At 50.2% G+C, this 18,624-nt stretch overlaps 5 protein-coding genes across 5 annotated transcripts; 3 read left to right on the top strand and 2 right to left on the bottom strand.

The window, feature by feature from the left end:
• The first annotated feature begins 53 nt into the window (after positions 1-53).
• Positions 54-2,210, top strand: CC1G_03770 (ATP-dependent RNA helicase SUB2). Its single transcript, XM_001828924.2, has 9 exons — positions 54-247; positions 302-369; positions 425-835; positions 1,193-1,311; positions 1,364-1,495; positions 1,549-1,658; positions 1,712-1,861; positions 1,916-2,058; positions 2,121-2,210. Exons 1-9 carry the CDS (start codon positions 93-95, stop codon positions 2,129-2,131), a joined length of 1,299 nt encoding a protein of 432 aa, XP_001828976.1. The 5' UTR covers positions 54-92; the 3' UTR covers positions 2,132-2,210.
• A 163-nt stretch (positions 2,211-2,373) lies between these two features.
• CC1G_13678 (dual-domain HisK/Mak2 protein kinase) lies at positions 2,374-12,365 on the top strand (the record flags this gene model as incomplete). Its single annotated transcript, XM_002912100.1, has 57 exons — positions 2,374-2,460; positions 2,514-2,650; positions 2,703-2,996; positions 3,069-3,088; positions 3,142-3,608; positions 3,665-3,784; positions 3,836-3,877; positions 3,930-3,993; positions 4,048-4,363; positions 4,416-4,462; positions 4,515-4,576; positions 4,631-4,938; positions 4,993-5,038; positions 5,092-5,123; positions 5,177-5,399; positions 5,454-5,485; positions 5,541-5,684; positions 5,738-6,035; positions 6,092-6,156; positions 6,205-6,301; positions 6,355-6,455; positions 6,511-6,527; positions 6,577-6,897; positions 6,954-7,012; positions 7,071-7,090; positions 7,137-7,186; positions 7,238-7,334; positions 7,385-7,498; positions 7,547-7,608; positions 7,660-7,688; positions 7,740-7,797; positions 7,850-8,003; positions 8,067-8,168; positions 8,219-8,402; positions 8,454-8,518; positions 8,574-8,625; positions 8,677-8,777; positions 8,825-9,063; positions 9,115-9,358; positions 9,410-9,468; positions 9,522-9,868; positions 9,920-9,972; positions 10,023-10,087; positions 10,145-10,182; positions 10,240-10,282; positions 10,339-10,373; positions 10,428-10,439; positions 10,493-10,571; positions 10,627-10,659; positions 10,711-10,834; positions 10,889-10,955; positions 11,009-11,176; positions 11,226-11,760; positions 11,821-11,964; positions 12,018-12,101; positions 12,163-12,255; positions 12,310-12,365. The coding sequence occupies 57 exons, from the start codon at positions 2,374-2,376 to the stop codon at positions 12,363-12,365; spliced, it is 7,005 nt and encodes a 2,334-aa protein (XP_002912146.1).
• Positions 12,366-12,716: 351 nt separating this feature from the next.
• Positions 12,717-14,216, bottom strand: CC1G_03767 (CMGC/CDK/CDK5 protein kinase; the record flags this gene model as incomplete). The annotated part of the gene is made up of 7 exons (XM_001828921.2): positions 12,717-13,120; positions 13,172-13,250; positions 13,304-13,519; positions 13,578-14,003; positions 14,055-14,083; positions 14,131-14,143; positions 14,199-14,216. The coding sequence occupies 7 exons, from the start codon at positions 14,214-14,216 to the stop codon at positions 12,717-12,719; spliced, it is 1,185 nt and encodes a 394-aa protein (XP_001828973.2).
• Positions 14,217-14,433: 217 nt separating this feature from the next.
• On the top strand, positions 14,434-16,903 carry CC1G_03766 (hypothetical protein; the record flags this gene model as incomplete). The annotated part of the gene is made up of 4 exons (XM_001828920.1): positions 14,434-15,627; positions 15,679-15,762; positions 15,819-16,376; positions 16,436-16,903. 4 exons carry the CDS (start codon positions 14,434-14,436, stop codon positions 16,901-16,903), a joined length of 2,304 nt encoding a protein of 767 aa, XP_001828972.1.
• An 81-nt stretch (positions 16,904-16,984) lies between these two features.
• On the bottom strand, positions 16,985-18,522 carry CC1G_03765 (AtMMH-1; the record flags this gene model as incomplete). The annotated part of the gene is made up of 9 exons (XM_001828919.2): positions 18,497-18,522; positions 18,329-18,441; positions 18,157-18,279; positions 18,024-18,104; positions 17,537-17,974; positions 17,436-17,477; positions 17,258-17,383; positions 17,126-17,209; positions 16,985-17,074 (listed from the first exon to the last, which is right to left on the bottom strand). Exons 1-9 carry the CDS (start codon positions 18,510-18,512, stop codon positions 16,985-16,987), a joined length of 1,113 nt encoding a protein of 370 aa, XP_001828971.2. The 5' UTR covers positions 18,513-18,522.
• Between the last annotated feature and the right edge of the window lie 102 nt (positions 18,523-18,624).

Raw genomic sequence — 18,624 nt, 5'->3', positions numbered from 1 at the left:
CGTGCCTTGCTGTTACCATCCATTCCTCTTGCTCTTGACTTCTTCCCTCCTTCCTTACAAACTCTTCCTTTTTCTGTGACTTTTGATACAACATGAGCGCACAAGACGCCGAAGATCTTATCGACTACGAGGACGAGCACGACATTGTCCCAAGCGGTGGTGCAGCAGCCTCGGCAGGCGCTGCTGGAGGTGCTGGCGACGCAGGGGATAAGAAAAACTTTTCTGGTATTCACTCAACCGGTTTCAGGTAAGCTGCTACTGGGTGTTGCTTGCAGGACTTGATACTTACCCGCACTTACAGGGATTTCCTCTTGAAACCCGAACTGCTTCGTGCCATTTCTGATCTGGGCTTTGAACATCCTTCGGAAGGTAGGGGCAATGTCAGGATCCAGTCGATCTGAGCAGCGTACTAATGTCTTCTCAGTGCAACAAGAATGTATTCCCCAGGCCGTTCTTGGTATGGACGTTCTGTGTCAAGCCAAGTCCGGTCACGGAAAGACTGCAGTCTTCGTTCTTGCCACTCTCCAACAACTTGAGCCTGTCAATGGCGAAGTGTCGGTACTCGTTCTCTGCCATACTCGAGAGTTGGCATTCCAAATCAAAAACGAATACACGCGTTTCGCCAAATACATGCCGGATGTTCGCGTCAGCACCTTCTATGGAGGAACTCCAGTCGCAAAGGATGCCGAAATCCTGCGCGATAAAACCAAATGCCCCCACATTGTCGTTGCTACTCCCGGTCGACTCAACGCCCTCGCCCGCGACAAAGTTTTGGACGCCAAGAACGTGAAGCATTTCGTGTTGGACGAGTGCGACAAAATGCTTGAACAGCTCGGTTAGTCTTGCGAATTTGGGCCTTTAAAGTCATCATCCATCGTCTATTATCATCATGCTTCGACCGTTGGGTTCAACTACCATCCCATCGTCTGCAACGAGCTACATGTGTGGCACCTCAATCTGGGCGTCTATACGCAGGGCACGGTGTGGGCAGAGTGTTGGGTTGGGAGGAGACAAACAATCTCCGCTTTCGGCGCGCCTACTCTTGCAAGCTTCGGTTTTCTCGCCTCGAGGACCCGCCTCTCGATACGGTCGACAATTGGAACGCGATACCCTTGTCTTCGATGATTTTCTTGTTTACCGTCTCTTTTACTGATTTGGACGACCGATCTAATCTTTCGACATCGTACAATAGACATGCGCCGCGACGTCCAGGAAATCTTCCGCATGACCCCTCACCACAAGCAAGTCATGATGTTCAGCGCCACCCTTGCGAAGGAAATCCGAGCGACGTGCAAGAAGTTTATGGCCAATGTACGTCTATCATCTGACCTTGATTGACTGGTGACTGATCGCCTGCGAATAGCCCCTTGAAATCTTCGTCGACGATGAAACCAAGTTGACCCTGCACGGTTTACAACAGCACTACGTGAAGCTGGAGGAAGCTGGAAAGAACAGGAAGTTAAACGAATTGCTCGACAACCTCGAATTCAACCAGGTGTGTTGCTCTCTGCCTCGTGCCGTTGCAAAAGCCCTGATTCGTGTGTGAAGGTTGTCATTTTCGTGAAGTCGGTTGCTCGTGCAATTGAACTGGATAAGCTGCTTGTGTCCTGTAACTTCCCTTCAATCGCCATCCACTCTGGATTGCAGCAAGAAGAACGGTGAGTCTCTAACAAATTTCCGAGGTAAATAATGGTATTGACTTCGGAAACAGTATCAAACGTTATACTGCTTTTAAGGCTTTCGAGAAGCGTATCCTGGTTGCCACTGATATCTTCGGTCGTGGTATTGATGTTGAACGAGTTAACATCGTTGTCAATTATGATTGCCCTCCCGATGCCGATTCCTATCTTCACCGCGTTGGGTACGTGTATTGTTGGCTGCAGTTACTCCTGCTTTCTCTGATGCTTCGTAATAGTCGTGCCGGCCGCTTCGGTACCAAGGGTTTGGCGATCACCTTCGTGTCTTCGGATACGGACCAGCAAACCATGGCGTCCATCCAATCCCGTTTCGAGGTTGCTGTTCCCGAGCTTCCGGACCATATCGACCCTGCCAGTTACAGTAAGTGCATTTTTGTTCTCGCTAACTGCTGAATCTAATACACCCTCCTCTCTCGCCTTTAGTGACCTCTTAAGATACTTCTCTTTGTGTAAACTACGTGTCCTGTTGTATTTTGTTGTCTATTCTCGAATGTTGCAATTTTTTTTTGAGTCAAATCGCTGGAATTGCATATTGAGTGACGTCATCCGAGCCGGATGTGTGGGAACCGGGATCGGGCCTCGAAGTCAGGGAATGTGAACAGACTCCAGAGTTGGCTGGACTCCGTACAGAGTAATTTTGTCGCAACTTGGACATCCGCCAGTCGCAGTCGCTGCAATGCGACGAAGGCTTGGACAGCACGCGCAACCGACGCTATTCTACAAAGACAGCGTTCTCTCAGTCCCAGGCTACACTTTTGAGAAGGTAGGCATTGGGTGCTTTTGCTCAAGCAAGCGCTATTGACGACTTCCAACCAGGCGGTTCAATGGCACGACACAGGGAGTATGACTGAATTGGCGGAGGGGAGTTGTCTAAAGGACAGCTCAAGCGTACTAGCCAAGATTGCGCCAGCGCAATCGAATGGCTCGATGTGCTTGGAGAGGGAAGCTCATATGTGCGTTATCGCTACCTTTGCTCTGCTATTCAATGCTCACAACATATCTCAGTCTGAACAGAGTCGCAGCAGACGGCTCAAGTACAGTTCTGCGCATGATTGATTTCTTCAAAATACCCAAAGAACATGGAGATTCTGTCGTCCTCCTTCTCGCCCATCCTGGTCCGAACCTCTTGGGTCGCTACCTACCGCCTTCCAAAGTCAACGATCTCCTCCTGGCCGACGCCAATCACGGGAGACCAAGTTCATCCAATGGAGACATCACTATGCACGGCAGCTTCGAGGGATCCGACCTGGCCGAAGAAATGGAACCTTTCGACATCATGGACTTGGCTTCGTTCCTCGAGTGCGTTAAGCGTTTGCACTGTTATCACATTCCCATCTCACAGACATTAGATTTGCTATCAAAGCTACACAGTGCTTACAAACAATGCACAAGTAGGTTAAATGTCTTTCCCCTTGCCTTCACTTAAACTCACCCTTCTTTGCAGGGCTGGCGTCGTACACCGAGAAGGTCAAGCGCTCCATCACCCTTCGCGCCTATTCAAAACTGACGCCGTCGTCTTTAGTCCGCGCCAATGCATTTCACCTCAACGCTCACTCCGGCTTTGTTCGGCTCGTCCACTTTGGAAACCGTGCGATTTCACTTGAAAGCTTTGGATCGCCGTCGTCTTTGGTTATTCGCGCCAATGACGAACCTGAGAAGCTCAAGGTGAAGGAAGCGTTATGTTATCTCGCTCCAGAACAGACAGGCAGCATCGAAACGATGACTCAAGACCACAGAACGGACCTGTACTCCCTTGGAATCTTGTTTTGGACCTTACTGGTGGGAAGAGGACAGATGCCGTTCGAAGGGGGCCCTCTGGAATTGCTACACGCCATTGTCCAGAAGCGACCAATGCCCGTTCACGAAGTCCGTCGTGATGTACCCCAGGTGCTCGCGAACATCATCGACAAGGTATGCCAATGACCATACAATGCCCGTTGTATTCTTGGTTTAATCCAATCGTATAGTTACTCGCCAAGAATCCCGACCATCGCTATCAAAGCGCACACGGACTGAAGGCGGATTTACTGGAGTGTCAGAGGAGGTTGTTGGCCGTGGTTTCGTCCCTCTCGGGAGAGCCGCAAGAGGTCGGGACTAGATTAGCCTTCTGACGAGCGTTATTCACCATATCCTTGCAGCTGATCCCATTCTTCGAGATTGCACAGGAAGACCGGTTCGTGGTGCGTGCTATCCGCTTCCCTAGGGGAGCTTTCATCACTAAACGTGGACCAGGAATTCACCATCCCAATCGCACTGTTCGGTCGGGAGAAGGAACTTGAGCAAATCCGAAACGTTAGTAAGTATATATGTTTAACTTCCATGTCTTTATTCCATCTGACCACCGCCGTAGTCCGCAACACTTCCACAAGCTTCTCTCAACATCACGCACCCGGGAAAGGGTTCATAACCCTCGCCTCTACAAGTTCCGGTACACAAGCGATGGAAGCCAGCGAGTCCAACTCGTCGCGTAGTGGGTCTCCGAGCACCAGCATGGCAGCAGATTCCGTCATGCATCCGCCAGAATCGCATATCGGTCACGATCCCTCTCAGACAACATCAGGGAGCCCCTCAAGGCATGCATCGGATGGTCTCAGGAGGGCCGCGTTTCGAGGCGGGCGTAGCAAGTATTCCCGAACGCAAGCAGTTCTAGTTGTCGGGCCTCCTGGGTTGGTCTCCCAAATCCAGTTTCATTGCTTCCCCTGGCTAATTCAATCTCAGCATCGGCAAAAGCTCGATTGTTCTTGCAAATCAAGCCAAGTGGAGAGGTGATGTCTTTTCATGTATCAAGCGGAGTGGAGCTTACTGACGTCGTGAAAGCTCACGGCCTGTGGGGACAAGCAAAGTTTCAGGGTGCAGAGTCAGCACCTTTTGCCGCGCTGGTATTGAGCATGTCCAGCTAGTTCTAATGATTGAATCACTTACCCGGTTTCTAGTTAAGCTGTCTCTCCGCTGTCTTGCGACAGCTGATGGTGTTCCACACAGACCTCCAACGCTTTGTTGCCGGACTTCAAGAACGTTTAGGACCTCAAATGCAGAACGTCCCGCTTCTTTTCCAAGGGACGCCTGAGCTGAAGGACGTATTGGCGACATTCAACATTGTGCTGGAAGAACCGCAAGAGCCTCTTGATTCCACTGACCTTCGCTCCCGCTTCCAATCGCTTGTTGAAAAGGTCTTCGCAGTCATTGCCGAAACGCGATTGTTTGCATTGTTTCTGGACGACTTGCATGAGGCAGATGATTCGTGAGTTCATGATCCCCTTCGGACCTTCCGAATGCGGTCTAATTCAACTAATAGGACTCTTGACCTTGTTTCGACCTTGCTGAACTCTCGCAGCAGGATGGTATGTCTCGTACCCATTTTCGCATTCCTCACTTCCTCATCATCAATTACCAGTTGATCTTTGCGACGTTGCGCTCAGACAAGCCGTAAGTCGTCTCGTACGGGAATGTCGTGATGTAATGACGACATCTTTCTCAAGGGGATTCGTCGATCGTGTCAAGTCCATGTTTTCTCATAAAGCACGACCAACTTGGATTGATGTGGAACCCCTATCATACGCCGCGATACTCTCATTGATATCCAAAACCTTGCACAGGACGAAGGAAGACTGCACGCCGCTGACTCAATTCGTTTTCAAGGCTTCGTCTGGGAACGTCTTCTCGGCCAGGAACATTTTGCATACTCTCCATCGACAAAACCATGTGAGAATCCTGGTTCCACCCATGACGCGCGATGATACTGAAGTACATCTGTAGATACAATTCAACTGGGATAAGAACCATTGGATGTATGTCTCTCCTATGCGCCTTGTCGTTTAACGTACTTGCTAATGACGTTAACAGCTACGACATGGCCGCAATCGAGGGGAGCTTTGTCGACCAGCAAATATCCGACCCTGCCGACCTTTCATTCCTGGTTGATTACATGCGAAATTTGCCCGAAGAGGCCCGGAAGTATCTTACATGGGCTGCTTTCTTCGGCGAAACGTTTGTGCCTTCCCCTCGCTATCTGCATAGGGATTGTGCTGACCTCAACCTAGTTTCAAAGTTACTGAAGTGGCATTGATGATGGACTGGGAGGATTCCAGTAATGGAAGCAGCAGTGAGGAAGAGGCAGATGACAAATGGAACGTCCACAAAGCCGTCACAAACTTCCGAGAGAAGAGTTCTGACAGGACTCGTGGATCAATGCGCGGCCTGCAGTTGGCCCTGGCGGAAGGGTGGCTTATACAACGCGCCAGGGAGATGTGTAGCTTCGCCCATGATCGATTCCGTCAAGCAGCACAGGCTGAAGCTGCTGCATTGCCGCCCGATATAATTGCTAAGATGTCATTCCGCGTATGTGATACTTTTCCTCTCCTGACTGTTTGTATTCGACTCATTTTTTCTTCCAGATCGTCCTGATGATGCTTCATGAGCACCCCGTTGATGTCTATCGCGTCGCTGAACATGCCAAGAAGTACGTCACTTATTACTGCCGTCCGTAAATGTGCTCATATTTGTCTAGGTGTTTATCCCTCCTCCATGAACATCCTAAGAAAGAAGAATTGCTGAACGTCCTCATCGACGCTGGAGAGTCGGCGTGGGCTAGAGGTGCTCACGAGGTGTGTGTGTGAAAGACTGTCCGGTGGAGATCCTCTGCTGATGGTGTTTGCAGCTTGCGACTCGCTCTTTCCTCAATGCCCGAACTCTCTTAACTGAGGACCCATGGGCTCAACATCCCTCACGCACACTCGTCCTGTACTCACGACTCGCAGCGTGCGTTGTCTTTACCTTTCCTCGATACTTTTAGCTCACCTTACCAATTGCTTAGGCTCCATACCTGGAAAGGTAACTTGCCTCCTGCTCCGTAGCAAAGCAGTAATTGACATCTTCTCAGGGGAACTAAACGAGTCGGATGCGCTCCTCAAAGAATGTTTTGCCCGTGCAGATCATCCGGAAGACAAGAGCAACATTCTCCGGCTCAAGTCCCGCAATCAATGGTTGCGCGGCAACTTCACAGAGGCGTTCAATTTCACCATCACGGCTCTCAGCATCCTCGGCATTGAGATCTGCCATTCTCCATCACGGAAACAAGCGGATGTCATGTTCGACCAAATCAAGAACGAGATACTGGCTGTTGGATTTGATGAGATTCTCGCTATCCCACGGACGACGGATAGGAAGACTGAGCTTGCGGTAACGCTGTTAAACGATGCTGGTAAGTTTTGGAAATGTACGGCTATTCTATTCGTTTCGTTCTGACTTTCATGCAAGGCATCAACGCTTACTGGAGTCCATCTCCTTCCATCTTCTTGGACGTCATTGGTCTAACTGTAAGTCGTCTCGTGTGGAAGAGTTTACCTTGGACTGATACATATCCCATATTTGAAGACTATTCAACTCGCCTTACGGTATGTTGTCCTTTCTCCTGCATAGACCCGTTTGACACTGGGTCAGGTCTGGGATGGCTCCTGGCACGGCGCTTGGCTTTTTCTGGGCTCTGGGAGGTATGTTCATCTATGTTACAATCTACCCAAGAAGAAATTGACGGACTGTAGCTGCAGCGGAACGGAGAGAACTGTACCGTTTTTCCGCTGACCTTGCGAAGCTAGCGCTCAGAATTGCGGATAAATATGGTAACTCTGCAGAGAAATGGTAGGTGTCTTGCCAGAAGCGAAACTACGCGTCGCTGATGACCCCCGTAGCCGCGCGCAGGTGCTATATTGCAGCATGGTTTCTGGATTCGACAATGTTCACATGCGGTCGAGTATTCCTCGTCTGGAGGAAGCACTGAAGTATGGCTATTCAGCCGGTGACAGGTTCGCACTCTCCCTTGATGCCCCGACACTCGACTGATTGTTTTGCAGCATTTACACCAGCTTCGCCAGTATTCACATCATCACCACCAAATTGTATCTTTGCGAACACTGTACGCTTCTCTCTCGCGCAGTTAAATGATCCCCTCCTAACTTTCTCAAAGTGGGAGAATTGCTAGGTGCAGCAGAAGAGGTATAATCTCTTTTCATTGAACCTGATCCCGTTCTCATTGCCGCGCTTCAGTGTGTTAACGACGTCACGCTGCTGACACCGGGAGGAGAACCCGTGATTCTTGCTACCGGTGAGTCGGTGTCACGCGGTCTCTCATGTACACTGGGCTCAAAGAACATCAGGCATTCTCAATTGCATTCGAGTCCTCGCCGGACAAACCGCCAACCAACCTCCTATATCGGTTGATACATTGTTCGACACAGACAGCTTCGTCGAAAGCAATTACGTCCAGACGATCCTTAAAACATCGGGCAACGTATCTCTAGCCCTGAATTGGTCAGTTAAGACAGTCTCAATTGACATCAACATCATAACCTTTACAACTATTTCCCCTTTCAGGTACAATTCGTTCAAGGTCGTTAGCCTTTTTTGTGTAGGCTTCTACGACGAAGCGGCATCTCTTGGCTTTTCCGTCTACGAGAGCCGCTCTGTACATCCCAAGTACGTCGGGTCATCAGCGACTATGGCATCCGGCTGACATATGTCAACAGTCACCGCCACGTTCGCTATGCGCTTTTCTTCCACAACCTCTCCATGATTGCATGCATTCGAATGGGAAGGTTGACGAATGAGACCAGAGCAAAGTATTTCTCGCAGATCAAACTGAACCAGATCTACATTCGCAAATGGTTGTCCTCTAGCCCTGTCAATACCAGTGCCTGGGTTGCCATTGTGGTGAGTTGTTCAATGCATAAAATACGAGGCGACCTACTGAAGGGGCAAAAGGATGCCGAAATGGCGGCCCTTCTAGGTGATTCCAACGCTTTGCGTCTCTATGACGTGGCCGTCAGGTATTGTCAAGCTCCCCGTGTTCTGTGTAATAGACTATTGACGTCCGATGTCCAGACTGGCCGGCGAGAATGACTGGTTAATGGAAGAAGGATGGGCATTATTTCTGGTAAGCGCCACTCTTAAGCCACGGTTTGGGCGAGCGCTGAGGTTGGTATAGCAAGGATCTCATTTCGTTCGATGTGGAGTGGAAAGTTTAGGCACAGAATTACAACGTAGGGGCATTGCTAGGCATGCACAATGGGGGGCCAACGGGATTGTGTACGTGCATTTAGGCATTTCAACACTACTACTGACACCCTGTCCAGGTCGCACCTGACGTCTCTTATCGGATCCCGAGCACGCCCTCCCCCCAGACGCCAAGCATTCACTGCAGACGTCGCTACCCAAACCGAAGCTCTTGCTGTCGATCCATCATCACAGATGCAGGTCCATAGCGCAACCATCGACCTTCACGAGGATCACGACACTGTACTGAGTGCCTCTGATCTTGCCTCTATCCTGAAATGGAGCAAGGACATTTCCAGCGATATCAACCTATCGTCAGGTAATTGGGCCTCAAACTCTAGAGTTAAGACAAGCTGACGTCGCTTGGCAGCGCTTCGACGTCTCACAGAGATCGCGACTGGTATGCCTTCATTATGTCGAGATGGGGATCTTATTCCGAATGTCTATCAGAAACATCCGGGTCACACAGGACTTGCGGTAGGCGTTTACGTCGTTTGGCCGTCGGTACTCGTTTATGTACCTGTCTTTTTTTTCCAAGTCGTTATCGCTCGAGAAGCCGGGGATTACATCGTCGCCACTAGCATGTCGCAGCCCGATCCGTGTCAAGTCCACGAGTGAGCAAAATAATTCGCCGGCCTGTCGCGAAACTAATGACCGACCCCCAGGAACCCCAAATCCATACGCACCATAGATGATCCACTGCAGAAGGCGATCATCCAACACAGTTAGTCCTGTCCAGTTGTCCAACTGATTGTGGTATTGACATCCCTCACCAAGCGTTGAACTCGAAGGAAAGGGTGTATTACCATGACGCTTCCTTGGATTCTAGGTTCTCTTCGGAAGCTGCTCAATCTATACATCGCTCGGTCATTTGCATCCCCATCTTCAGCAACCGGGGTCAAACCTTTGGCGTCGTTTATCTTTCCTCCAGATACCCTTTTTCGCAGAATACTCTCACAGTCTTGACGCTCCTTTGCCAACAAGCCAGTATCAGCATTTCGAACGCCCTTCTGTTCCGCTCAGTCCAAGCCGGCACAAGGGAGAATTTGAAGATGATCGCAGCTCAACGTGATGCTCTAGAGACAGCCAGGAAAAGTCGGGAGGATGCGCTGAAGGCTACCAAGGTCAGTCTGCGGTCCCTCGGATGGAGCTAGCAGCTGATGGGTTGCTCGTAGATTAAGAGCAATTTCTTGGCGTCGATGAGCCACGAGCTCAGAACCCCTTTTAGGTAGGACTTGCCCTTTTCGGGACCTGACCACCGTACTGATGGACGTTTAGTTCCTTCTATGGACTGCTGGATTTGTTAAGCGGAACAGAGCTGAACCCCGGGCAAAGTGAAATCGGTATGCGCTTGCCCATTAATGCCATGGGATCACGCTTCCTCTGACACCTTGTCGTAGTCCAAACGGCAAAGCAGTCGTGTGAATTGCTGCTCAAGGTAGAGCACTTTAAAAGCATCGAGTTTTTATTGCATAACGCTCACAACACACGACAGATCATTGATTCTATTCTGGATTACAGCAAACTGGAAGCTTCAGGTAGGTTCAAATCCCATAAAGAAGCAAAAGTTTCTGAATTATCCTGCGGCTATCAGCCGTCAAACTCGAGCCGAGCGGCTTTTTAGTTGAGGTGAGTTTCCGATCACCTGTATCCAACAAAGCAGAAGCTGACCTCAGGCAACAGAATATTATCGCGGTCAGTTATGACCAATCGCCTTATCAGCTGCTCTTCGACTGACGATGTATCAGGATTGCATGGAGCTGCTGTTACCGATGGCTGCCAAGAAATTGGACCTGTCTTTTAACATCGAACCCGACGTGCCATCTTGTTTGTGCCCTTTCCTTTGCGAATCTTTTCAAGTGACTGATACATTTGCCATTAGGGGTTTTCGCGGACTACGCCCGCATACGTCAAGGTAAGAGGCGTTCCAGCTGCTGGAACAGCATATACTCAACGTCTTCCTCAGTTTTGATGAATTTGATTGGCAATGCCGTCAAGTTCACTGCACAAGGATACGTCCGAGTGACCTGCTCTGTCGATAACTCCACAAAGGTCGTCCCAGGTGAAGTGAATCTGAAGTTCGAGATCCAGTAAGTTGGCCCTCCCTTCCCTGGTTAAGGAATTGTGACCAATGTTGATTTCAGGGACACGGGCATCGGCTTGTCTGCAAGTGACGTTGATCATCTCTTCATGCCGTTTCAACAAGCCGACGTAAGTGTCGTCGGGTGCTACTCACATGTCCCTATGCTCAATTCTTTATTCAGAACTCATCGACTCGTCGATTTGGAGGCACCGGCCTGGGATTATCTATCTCACGACAGTTGGTCAAACTCATGGGTGGCGCTATTGGTGTTCAATCAGATTTAAATTCGGGATCAACGTTCTGGTTCACCATTCCCGTCAAGCTGTTCCAGTCACCCGAGTCGCAACAAGTAAGTAGACTATCCGGTGGTATTGACCATAGCTGACATTGTCCGACAGTCCGCTGCCGACATTGAACGACTGAAGGCTGTATTGGCAACCCCCACCCCCCTTCGCATCCTTGTGTGCTCTGGGTCGGATACGACAAGATCTTTCCTCTCCAATCTACTCGAAGGATTCGATGTTCATTCTTCTTCTTCTGTGGAAGAGTCGCACGAGTTTCTCCGCTCTCTTCCACCTGAAGACAAGTCCCTCGACTTTGTCATTCTCGACGACCAATCCGAGACCAATGCCGACGAAATGGCTCGCTTCATAAAGTCCCTTTCGTCACGTCCGCTCAACGATACCCGAGTCATTCATCTCTACACTCCCACGACTAGCCGGACTGGACAAGACGTGTTTGGGAATAGCAGTGTCCTCGGTGTGGTCAAAATGACCAAACCGCCGCGGAAAGCGCGCTTGCTGCAAACCCTCGCTGGTTTGAAAGACATTCCGAATACCATCTCGACTAACCCCACAAGTGAGGTTGCCAAGGCTATGGAGGAGCAGGCAGCTGCTAGATGTACTCTATATGGAAACGTTCTCATTGCCGAAGGTAGGCGTTTCCCATGGCGGTCGCGATACTAAGAATTTGTCTGATCCTATTTCCTTGCAGACAACCCTATCGCCCAGAACCTACTGGTGAAGCAGCTGGAAAGGTATCAGCTGACTGTGACGGCCACGAGCAACGGAGAAGAAGCAATTGCAGCTTGGGAATCACACCCGCCAGGCTACTTCAGTGTCGCTTTGTTCGATCATCGTCAGTACCTCCCTTTCTGCTATCCCTTCGCCCCATACTCACTGTTCTGAAAGACATGCCTATCTGCGACGGGGTAGAAGCTGCCAAGAGGCTGAGGCTGCTGGAAAGGAAGCGGAAGATCCCAATTCAATTGCCGAGTAAGTGGCGAAGGGCGGATATGCGGATGAGATCATTGACCACTTTGTGTCTCGTTTCCAGTCGCTGCGCTCAGTGCCGACTGCCAAGAGTCGACGAAGAATCTTTGCCTGAGTGCGGGTATGAACACGTTCTTCAGCAAGCCGCTGAAAAAGAGTGGGTGTTCTATTTCGTCACAGTTTACTAGTTCTCTGACCAGTCGATTGGCAGACGACCTCCTCTCACTCCTCTCCATGTTCGGAACGCCAACCCCTCAAGGCACCTAGTCGGTTCTTCAAACATCTATCTCGCTCCATCTCTGTCTCCATGGCATCTCAACAGCTAACTTATATACGAGCACACTTACTGTATCATAGTCGTTTCTGTCTTCTTGGTGGTTTCGCTCTCTTCTCGTCACAGGTAACTCGGTACATACTTATTGGTCATGGTTGTATTAAGCTAGGGTGCATACACGCAGTTTATGTAGGATATGAAATATGATCTCTGGGCATTTGGTTCATAGTTTCACAAAACTAATGTTAAGGGTACAAACCTAGATAAGCCGAATTGAGAAGAAAGGGGGAATCTTGAACAAGGAGGCCACAGAGGATTTGTCATGGCTGTAGGGGCTGAGGCGATTATCGGGGAGGTGCACCATAGGGGGGGTATTGAACGTTTCCATATGGAACCTGGACATTCTTCACTTGCGCGGGGTTCTGAGGGTGTTGCGGGATCTGTCCGTATATTGGGCGGGAGTAGTGGGGTTGTATTTGTTGATGATGGACCTGTTGCTGTTGTTGTTGTTGTTGCTGTTGCTGCTGTTGTTGTTGCTGTTGTTGCTGTCGCTGCTGATGTTGTTGCTGGGCCTGATGAACATGCGAATGAGGGAAGTTGAAAGAAGGAGGGGGCATTGAGCTTGGTGATGAATTCAAGCCAAAGGGCGTGTTTGTTGCCGTTGTGAAATAGGGATGAGCAAGGGCGTCTGCTGCCGAGATACGTTCGGCAGGATCGAACTTGAGCAATTTGTCGAGTAGATCAAGGGCTGCGGCTCTGAGTTAGTCAAAGGTGCTCAAGGTGGGGGAACCACGTCTACCTTGTGGCGAAGCCTTTGGGAGGACTTGGTGGAAGGGTAGTCGAGGATAGTTCGGGAATTGCTTCGGCTGGATCTCAGGCTGGAGATATTAAAGATAAGTGCATAAATCCAGATAGGCAAGGCGATACATACCGTCTCTTTGCAGATCTTTGCGAACTGAGCGGGGCTTGGTGTTCCAATTATCCTCATGATATGAAGTAGTTGGTCCTGATTGTCCCTCCCTCTGAACAAGGGGACGCCCGAAATCATCTCCGCGAATATACAGCCGCAAGACCAGACATCGATCGAGGTGCTGTAAGTCCGAGATCCGAGTAATACGTCGGGAGCTCTGTACCAGAGCGTTACGACCTTGGAGATCGAGTCATTTCCAGCAATCATGGCAAAGACTCAAAGCCAGACTACGCACCTCGTTCGAGAACGTGTTCACAGGGACACCAAAGGCTCTCGCCAATCCAAAATCACCCAACTTGAGCTCGCCTTTACGATTGATGAGCAAGTTTTGGGGTTTCAAGTCTCGATGCAGAACTTGGTTCTCGTGACAAAAGGCGGTGCCCTTGAGTAGCTGATACATGAAACTGCGAACGACTTCTGGTTCGAGTGCGCCTCTTTCGCCATGCTGGTCCATGTACTTCTTGAGATCCTGCTCGCAGTATTCAAAGATGAGGACGAGTTTGGTTTCTGTGTGGATCACGTCGTGGAGTCTGACAATGTTGACATGCTTCAACTCTTTCATGAGCGAGATTTCTCGAATGGCGGTGGATGGCGTGCCCTCTTCAGCATCGAGATGAATCTCCTTGAGGGCGACGATCTCGTTGGTCGTCCGGGATCTACCCTACAAGAGAAGTGAGCGCATAATGGGGGCGAGAAAGAGACTGCCGCATACCTTGTACACCGTTGCATAAGTTCCCTCACCTAAGTAAACGTCAGATACAGCTTCATTTATTGTCGGTAGCACTGACCAAGTTTCTCAAGCTGCGAAATGTTGAGTTAGCCATATGCGGGCAACGATAAATGGTGCAGACGTTACCTGAATATAATTCATCATGGCGATTTAGTTAGAGAATAGTGTACAATTTATTGTGGAAAGAACATGGGCGTTGTGGGATGACGAAGGAGGGAATCAGTGCATATCCGAGGCTGTGCCGCTGATTTGGGTCCGGTCTGATAGACCTTAACCCAATTCTCGGCGCTAATGATCACGTGTCTCCAAAAATTTGGATATGGATGATTTGCAGAGACTGGGATAGTGTTAGACGGACAAGATGGCGCCCTCACAAAAACCCTCGAAAACAAAGTCAAAAGCGTCCAAGGCACGCCCAATTTCCACAGCTGCAATCTCACAACCCCACGTCGAGGATGCGTCCATCCTCACTTCCCTTTCCGCCTTTTCTCAAGACGCCCATCTCTTCGCATATCTCCAACTCGCAGTCGACAAACATCGTCTGCGCGTCTATAACACCGCATCCGGTCATTCCCTGGCTGAATATACAGTGGACACTGCCCGTGTATCTGCTCTCCACTGGGACACCCTCAACTTCGCTTCCGAGTCCCAACCAGATGTCGCATCGCCCTCCAAGAAGAAGCGGAAGAAGAGACAGAGTCTCGCGCCAGAGGAAACTCCCTCTTCAGCAGGCACAGAGGTAGTCGTTCTCGGCCTGTCAGACGGCACGATATCCTTCTTCTCTCCCTCCCATGGCCGAGTTTTGCGAACGCTTTCGCATCCATCGAGTTCAACCCCCGTCCTCAGTCTCGCGACCTCGAAAAATGTCATCTGGTCCTCAAGCGCCGATGGGGTGGTTCGAAGTTGGAATATCCAAACGAGTGAAATTATAGACACCTGGAAGACTGAAGACAGGATACCATACACTGCCCTATCAGTTCGACCCAACCAAGAGGACGACAGAACCGATCTACTCGTCGCCCACCACAATGTCCGCCTGGTATCAAGAAGCAACGACGTTCTTTCTTCATCTCGGTCGACTCAGATTGCTTCCTTCACTGGCCATGCTTCATCTATAAAACTCACCAAATGGGCTCAATCTGAAATCCCCCCTGGCCGTTTCGTGACAATGGCAGAGGGCGACCGTTTCCTCTACGTTTGGGATATCGAAGATGGAACAACGTCAGAAGGAAAAGCATCAGCTTCAATTCCTCTCGACTCGGAACCCCGGACATTTTCGATATCCCCTGCGTCAGGCAAGGTGGCGTTGGCCGCGCTTTCTGCCTCTGGCAAAGTTTCGGTGTATCCCATCCCTGAAGAACTCGTCCCTCCCGCAAGCACCAACACTACCTCACATAAAATCCCCACCCTCCTCTCCCGCTCCAACATCGTCGCCCCCGCCAAAAATAGTGCTTCGACTTCTCCAGTTATTAACATCGCCTTCAACTCGACCGACAACACATCTCTTCGCATTGCACGACTCGCCAAAGGTGTTCGTCCAGTGTTCTCGAACGTCGTGAGTATCTCGGCTACATACTGTTCGAAAGCTATTTAATCATCTCCTTAGAAATTCTTGGATGACTCGGGGTCCTATATCTCTGACATCACCCTTGAGGAACTCGATCTCTCAGTGGTCAAGGACGCCGATGCGGTCTGCGTCAATTTTTTTTTTTCCCCTCCAGAGTTACGACTTACCTCTCTCTTCAGGGTATTTCCACTCAACGATATGCTGAAGGATCAGCCAATGTCGTAGGCTCTGCCATCGACCTCGGAGTCAAAGAATCCGGAGACGACGTCCCCGTGCGCGACATCGACGGCGACCTCGAAGTCGACCTCGCAGAACTTTCCCTTGGCCAACGCCTGACAGCCTTAAACGACGGTGAAGCGCGGCACTCTGACAGCGACGACGAAGAAGGTGTCTCTAGATCACCTAAAAAGAAAAAGGGAGGACCAAAACGCGACGTCTCCTCAGTCCCTGCCAATTCTTTGACAAGGACACTGATCCAAGCTTTGCATTCGTCGGATAGCAGGCTGTTGGAGAGCTGTCTCGCCCATTCAGATCCCACTCTTATTCAGAACACTGTGAAGCGGCTGCCACCTCAGCTGGCTGTGCCATTGGTAGTTGCATGCACCGAGAGACTTGGGCGGGGTGCTCGGGCCGCCAACATGAAGGGCGGGGGAGGAGGAGCGAGTTCTCAGCGAGGTACCGGATTGATTATGTGGATAAAGACTGCTCTTGCAGTCCACGCCGGACATCTAATGACGGTCTGCCCTATTTCTAAACCTGTGTCTATCACCAGAAAGCTGACATTGTTATTCTCCAGATCCCTGACCTCGTGGCCCGTCTATCTGGCCTGTACACCACCATCAACGCAAGACTGGCCTTGCACGAGAACCTCCTCCTTTTGAACGGAAAACTCGACATGGTCCTCTCGCAGGTGGAACTGCGATCGTCAGCAGCTCCTGCACCTCTCACCATCAAAAAGGACAAGAGCAAGGGCAAAGCCGTCCAGTCCTCGGTAGCCAAGCATTATGTCGAGGGAGAAAGTGAATCGAGTGAAGCCGACGATGACGGGGATGTGGAGATTGAGAGCGGTGATGAGGAGGGAAGCGTGGAGGATGTAGAACTTGGTGGCGACAGTGACGATGAAGACGGAAGTGACGAGGAGGATGACGAAGATGATGATCTTGATGAAAGCGACGAGGAGGACGGTTCGATGAATGGGTTCATAGATGACGAGGCAGAGGAGGAGTGGTCGGATGAAGAAGATGAGGGCGACGAAAGCGAGTAAGCCTTCTAATCAAAAATTTCCCGGGCCACACGCCTCGCAGGGTTGTAGTAATGCATATTCCACGCGCATTTAATACTTTGTTTAGGTGTCGCCGTCGACGGTGATGCCCTTCAATCTCTTGGAGGAGCGTGCTGGCTGTTGCCTCGCTGGTTGTTCGGTGCTCTTGGGGGCCTGGCGATTTCTCAGTCATGTTCACTGAGAAGAGACCAAGGAGACACCAACCTTGCGCTTCTGTATAGCTGGTTTATTTTTTGAAATTTCCTCCTCGTCAGAATCGACCAACGAGGTCAGATCGCTTTCACCGGCCTAATCACGAGGTCAACAACGTAAACGAATCGGACACATCGGGCTCACTTCAGATTCTCCTTCAGTCTTTGTATCCTTGGACTGATTCGGGGAGAGTCTTTGCAGCTCCGGGACATAAGCAGACGTTCTGCCGCCAACCGTGATCCATTTGATGGTAGCCTTGCTGCCAGATGGCTATTCTGTACATTCAGTCCAAAATCTTTCACACAGTTGGGCGCAGACGCACCAGCATCAAAGGTTTGACCGAGAAACTCTTCTTCCCTTTGTTCTAGGCGCAACCGTTGAGCAGGCATTCTGTGGATCGGGTACATACACAGGAAGACTCACCCAACGGTGACCAAACAACCAGTTTTCTGGAAATAATTTGTGGTCCGCATCGACATCCACCGCAGTTTGGCAAACATAGACGATACAGTGATGTAAATTCTTCAGTTGTTCAGTGGTTAAAGTGTTGCAGCGTTGTTCTGGGTGTATCCTGGCATGATAGAGCACTTCATCTGCCACCCAATTACCAACTCCTGCGCTGAAAGATTGGTCAAGGAGAAGCGCTTTGATAGGACATGAGCGTTTCAAGACTGTGCGGGAGAAGGTTTCGAGGGAAGGCATGGATAACAAAGGGTCGAACCCAAGTTCAGAGATGGGACGTTCCTCCATTGGAGAGGTACACAATCGTATTCGAGCGAGCCTACGGGCGTCGATAAAGGCTACTTCAGTTTCTGGCTCGCCATTACTTGAGCCGGTAGGATTCTGGAGGTGCAGGATGAACTTGAAAGAATGTTAAACCGATGTCAGTAGCAAGTATCTTGGTAGGCACCTTGCAAAACCTTGGAGGCCACGTGTCCTCCGAGTCCTTTCGGGGCGCTTCCTTGTAATGCATGGGCTTCACGCCTTTAACCTAACCCTTGTCTAAGTGGCCTTGACATCGTCATATCGAAATGCGCACTTACATGGAGCATTCCAGTCATCCCAAAGTGCAGAACCGGTTTCTTCCCCTTTCCATCCAAGTCTAGGTAGAATACCTTCCCGTACCTCTTAGCATCCGACACCGTTCTGTTTTCAAGTTCTTTTCCCTGCTCCTCATTAGACAATCTGCACAAGACGCGTGGAGAGGGCCCGCACAAACTCCTCGTTCGTTGTCGCATTGAACACGATAGGATCTGGATACGTCACTACTTTGGTGATCCGTTTGCCTTTGGCGACGTGTTTCAGCGTGTTTACCGCTCTCTGTACCTCTGTAAACGTTTTATCGTCAATAGACTTTATTGCAAAGACACTGTCGACAATTACCAGGTAATTCTGGCATTGGAGTGTTGATTCGAGGTGGAAGTGGAAGACGAAGGACCGTTCCTGGAACTTGGCATCAATTCCATCTGTTCGGCCCCACACAGATATGACCAATTTGATTTTCGGACGGG

This window comes from Coprinopsis cinerea, assembly GCF_000182895.1.
Source record: "Coprinopsis cinerea okayama7#130 chromosome 1 map unlocalized cont3.1, whole genome shotgun sequence".
Taxonomy (NCBI): Eukaryota; Fungi; Basidiomycota; class Agaricomycetes; order Agaricales; family Psathyrellaceae; genus Coprinopsis; species Coprinopsis cinerea.
The sequence above is the reverse complement of the archived record's forward strand: the minus strand, read 5'-3'. Positions and strand labels throughout refer to the sequence as shown.

What these genes read in the sequence shown, in the direction of transcription:
- CC1G_03770 (XM_001828924.2), top strand. Translation starts at nt 93, where the DNA reads ATGAGCGCACAAGACGCCGAAGATCTTATCGACTACGAGGACGAGCAC. An exon ending in ATTCACTCAACCGGTTTCAG is followed by an intron (nt 248 to 301) that starts GTAAGCTGCTAC and finishes CCGCACTTACAG; the next exon opens with GGATTTCCTCTTGAAACCCG. An exon ending in CAAAATGCTTGAACAGCTCG is followed by an intron (nt 836 to 1,192) that starts GTTAGTCTTGCG and finishes ATCGTACAATAG; the next exon opens with ACATGCGCCGCGACGTCCAG.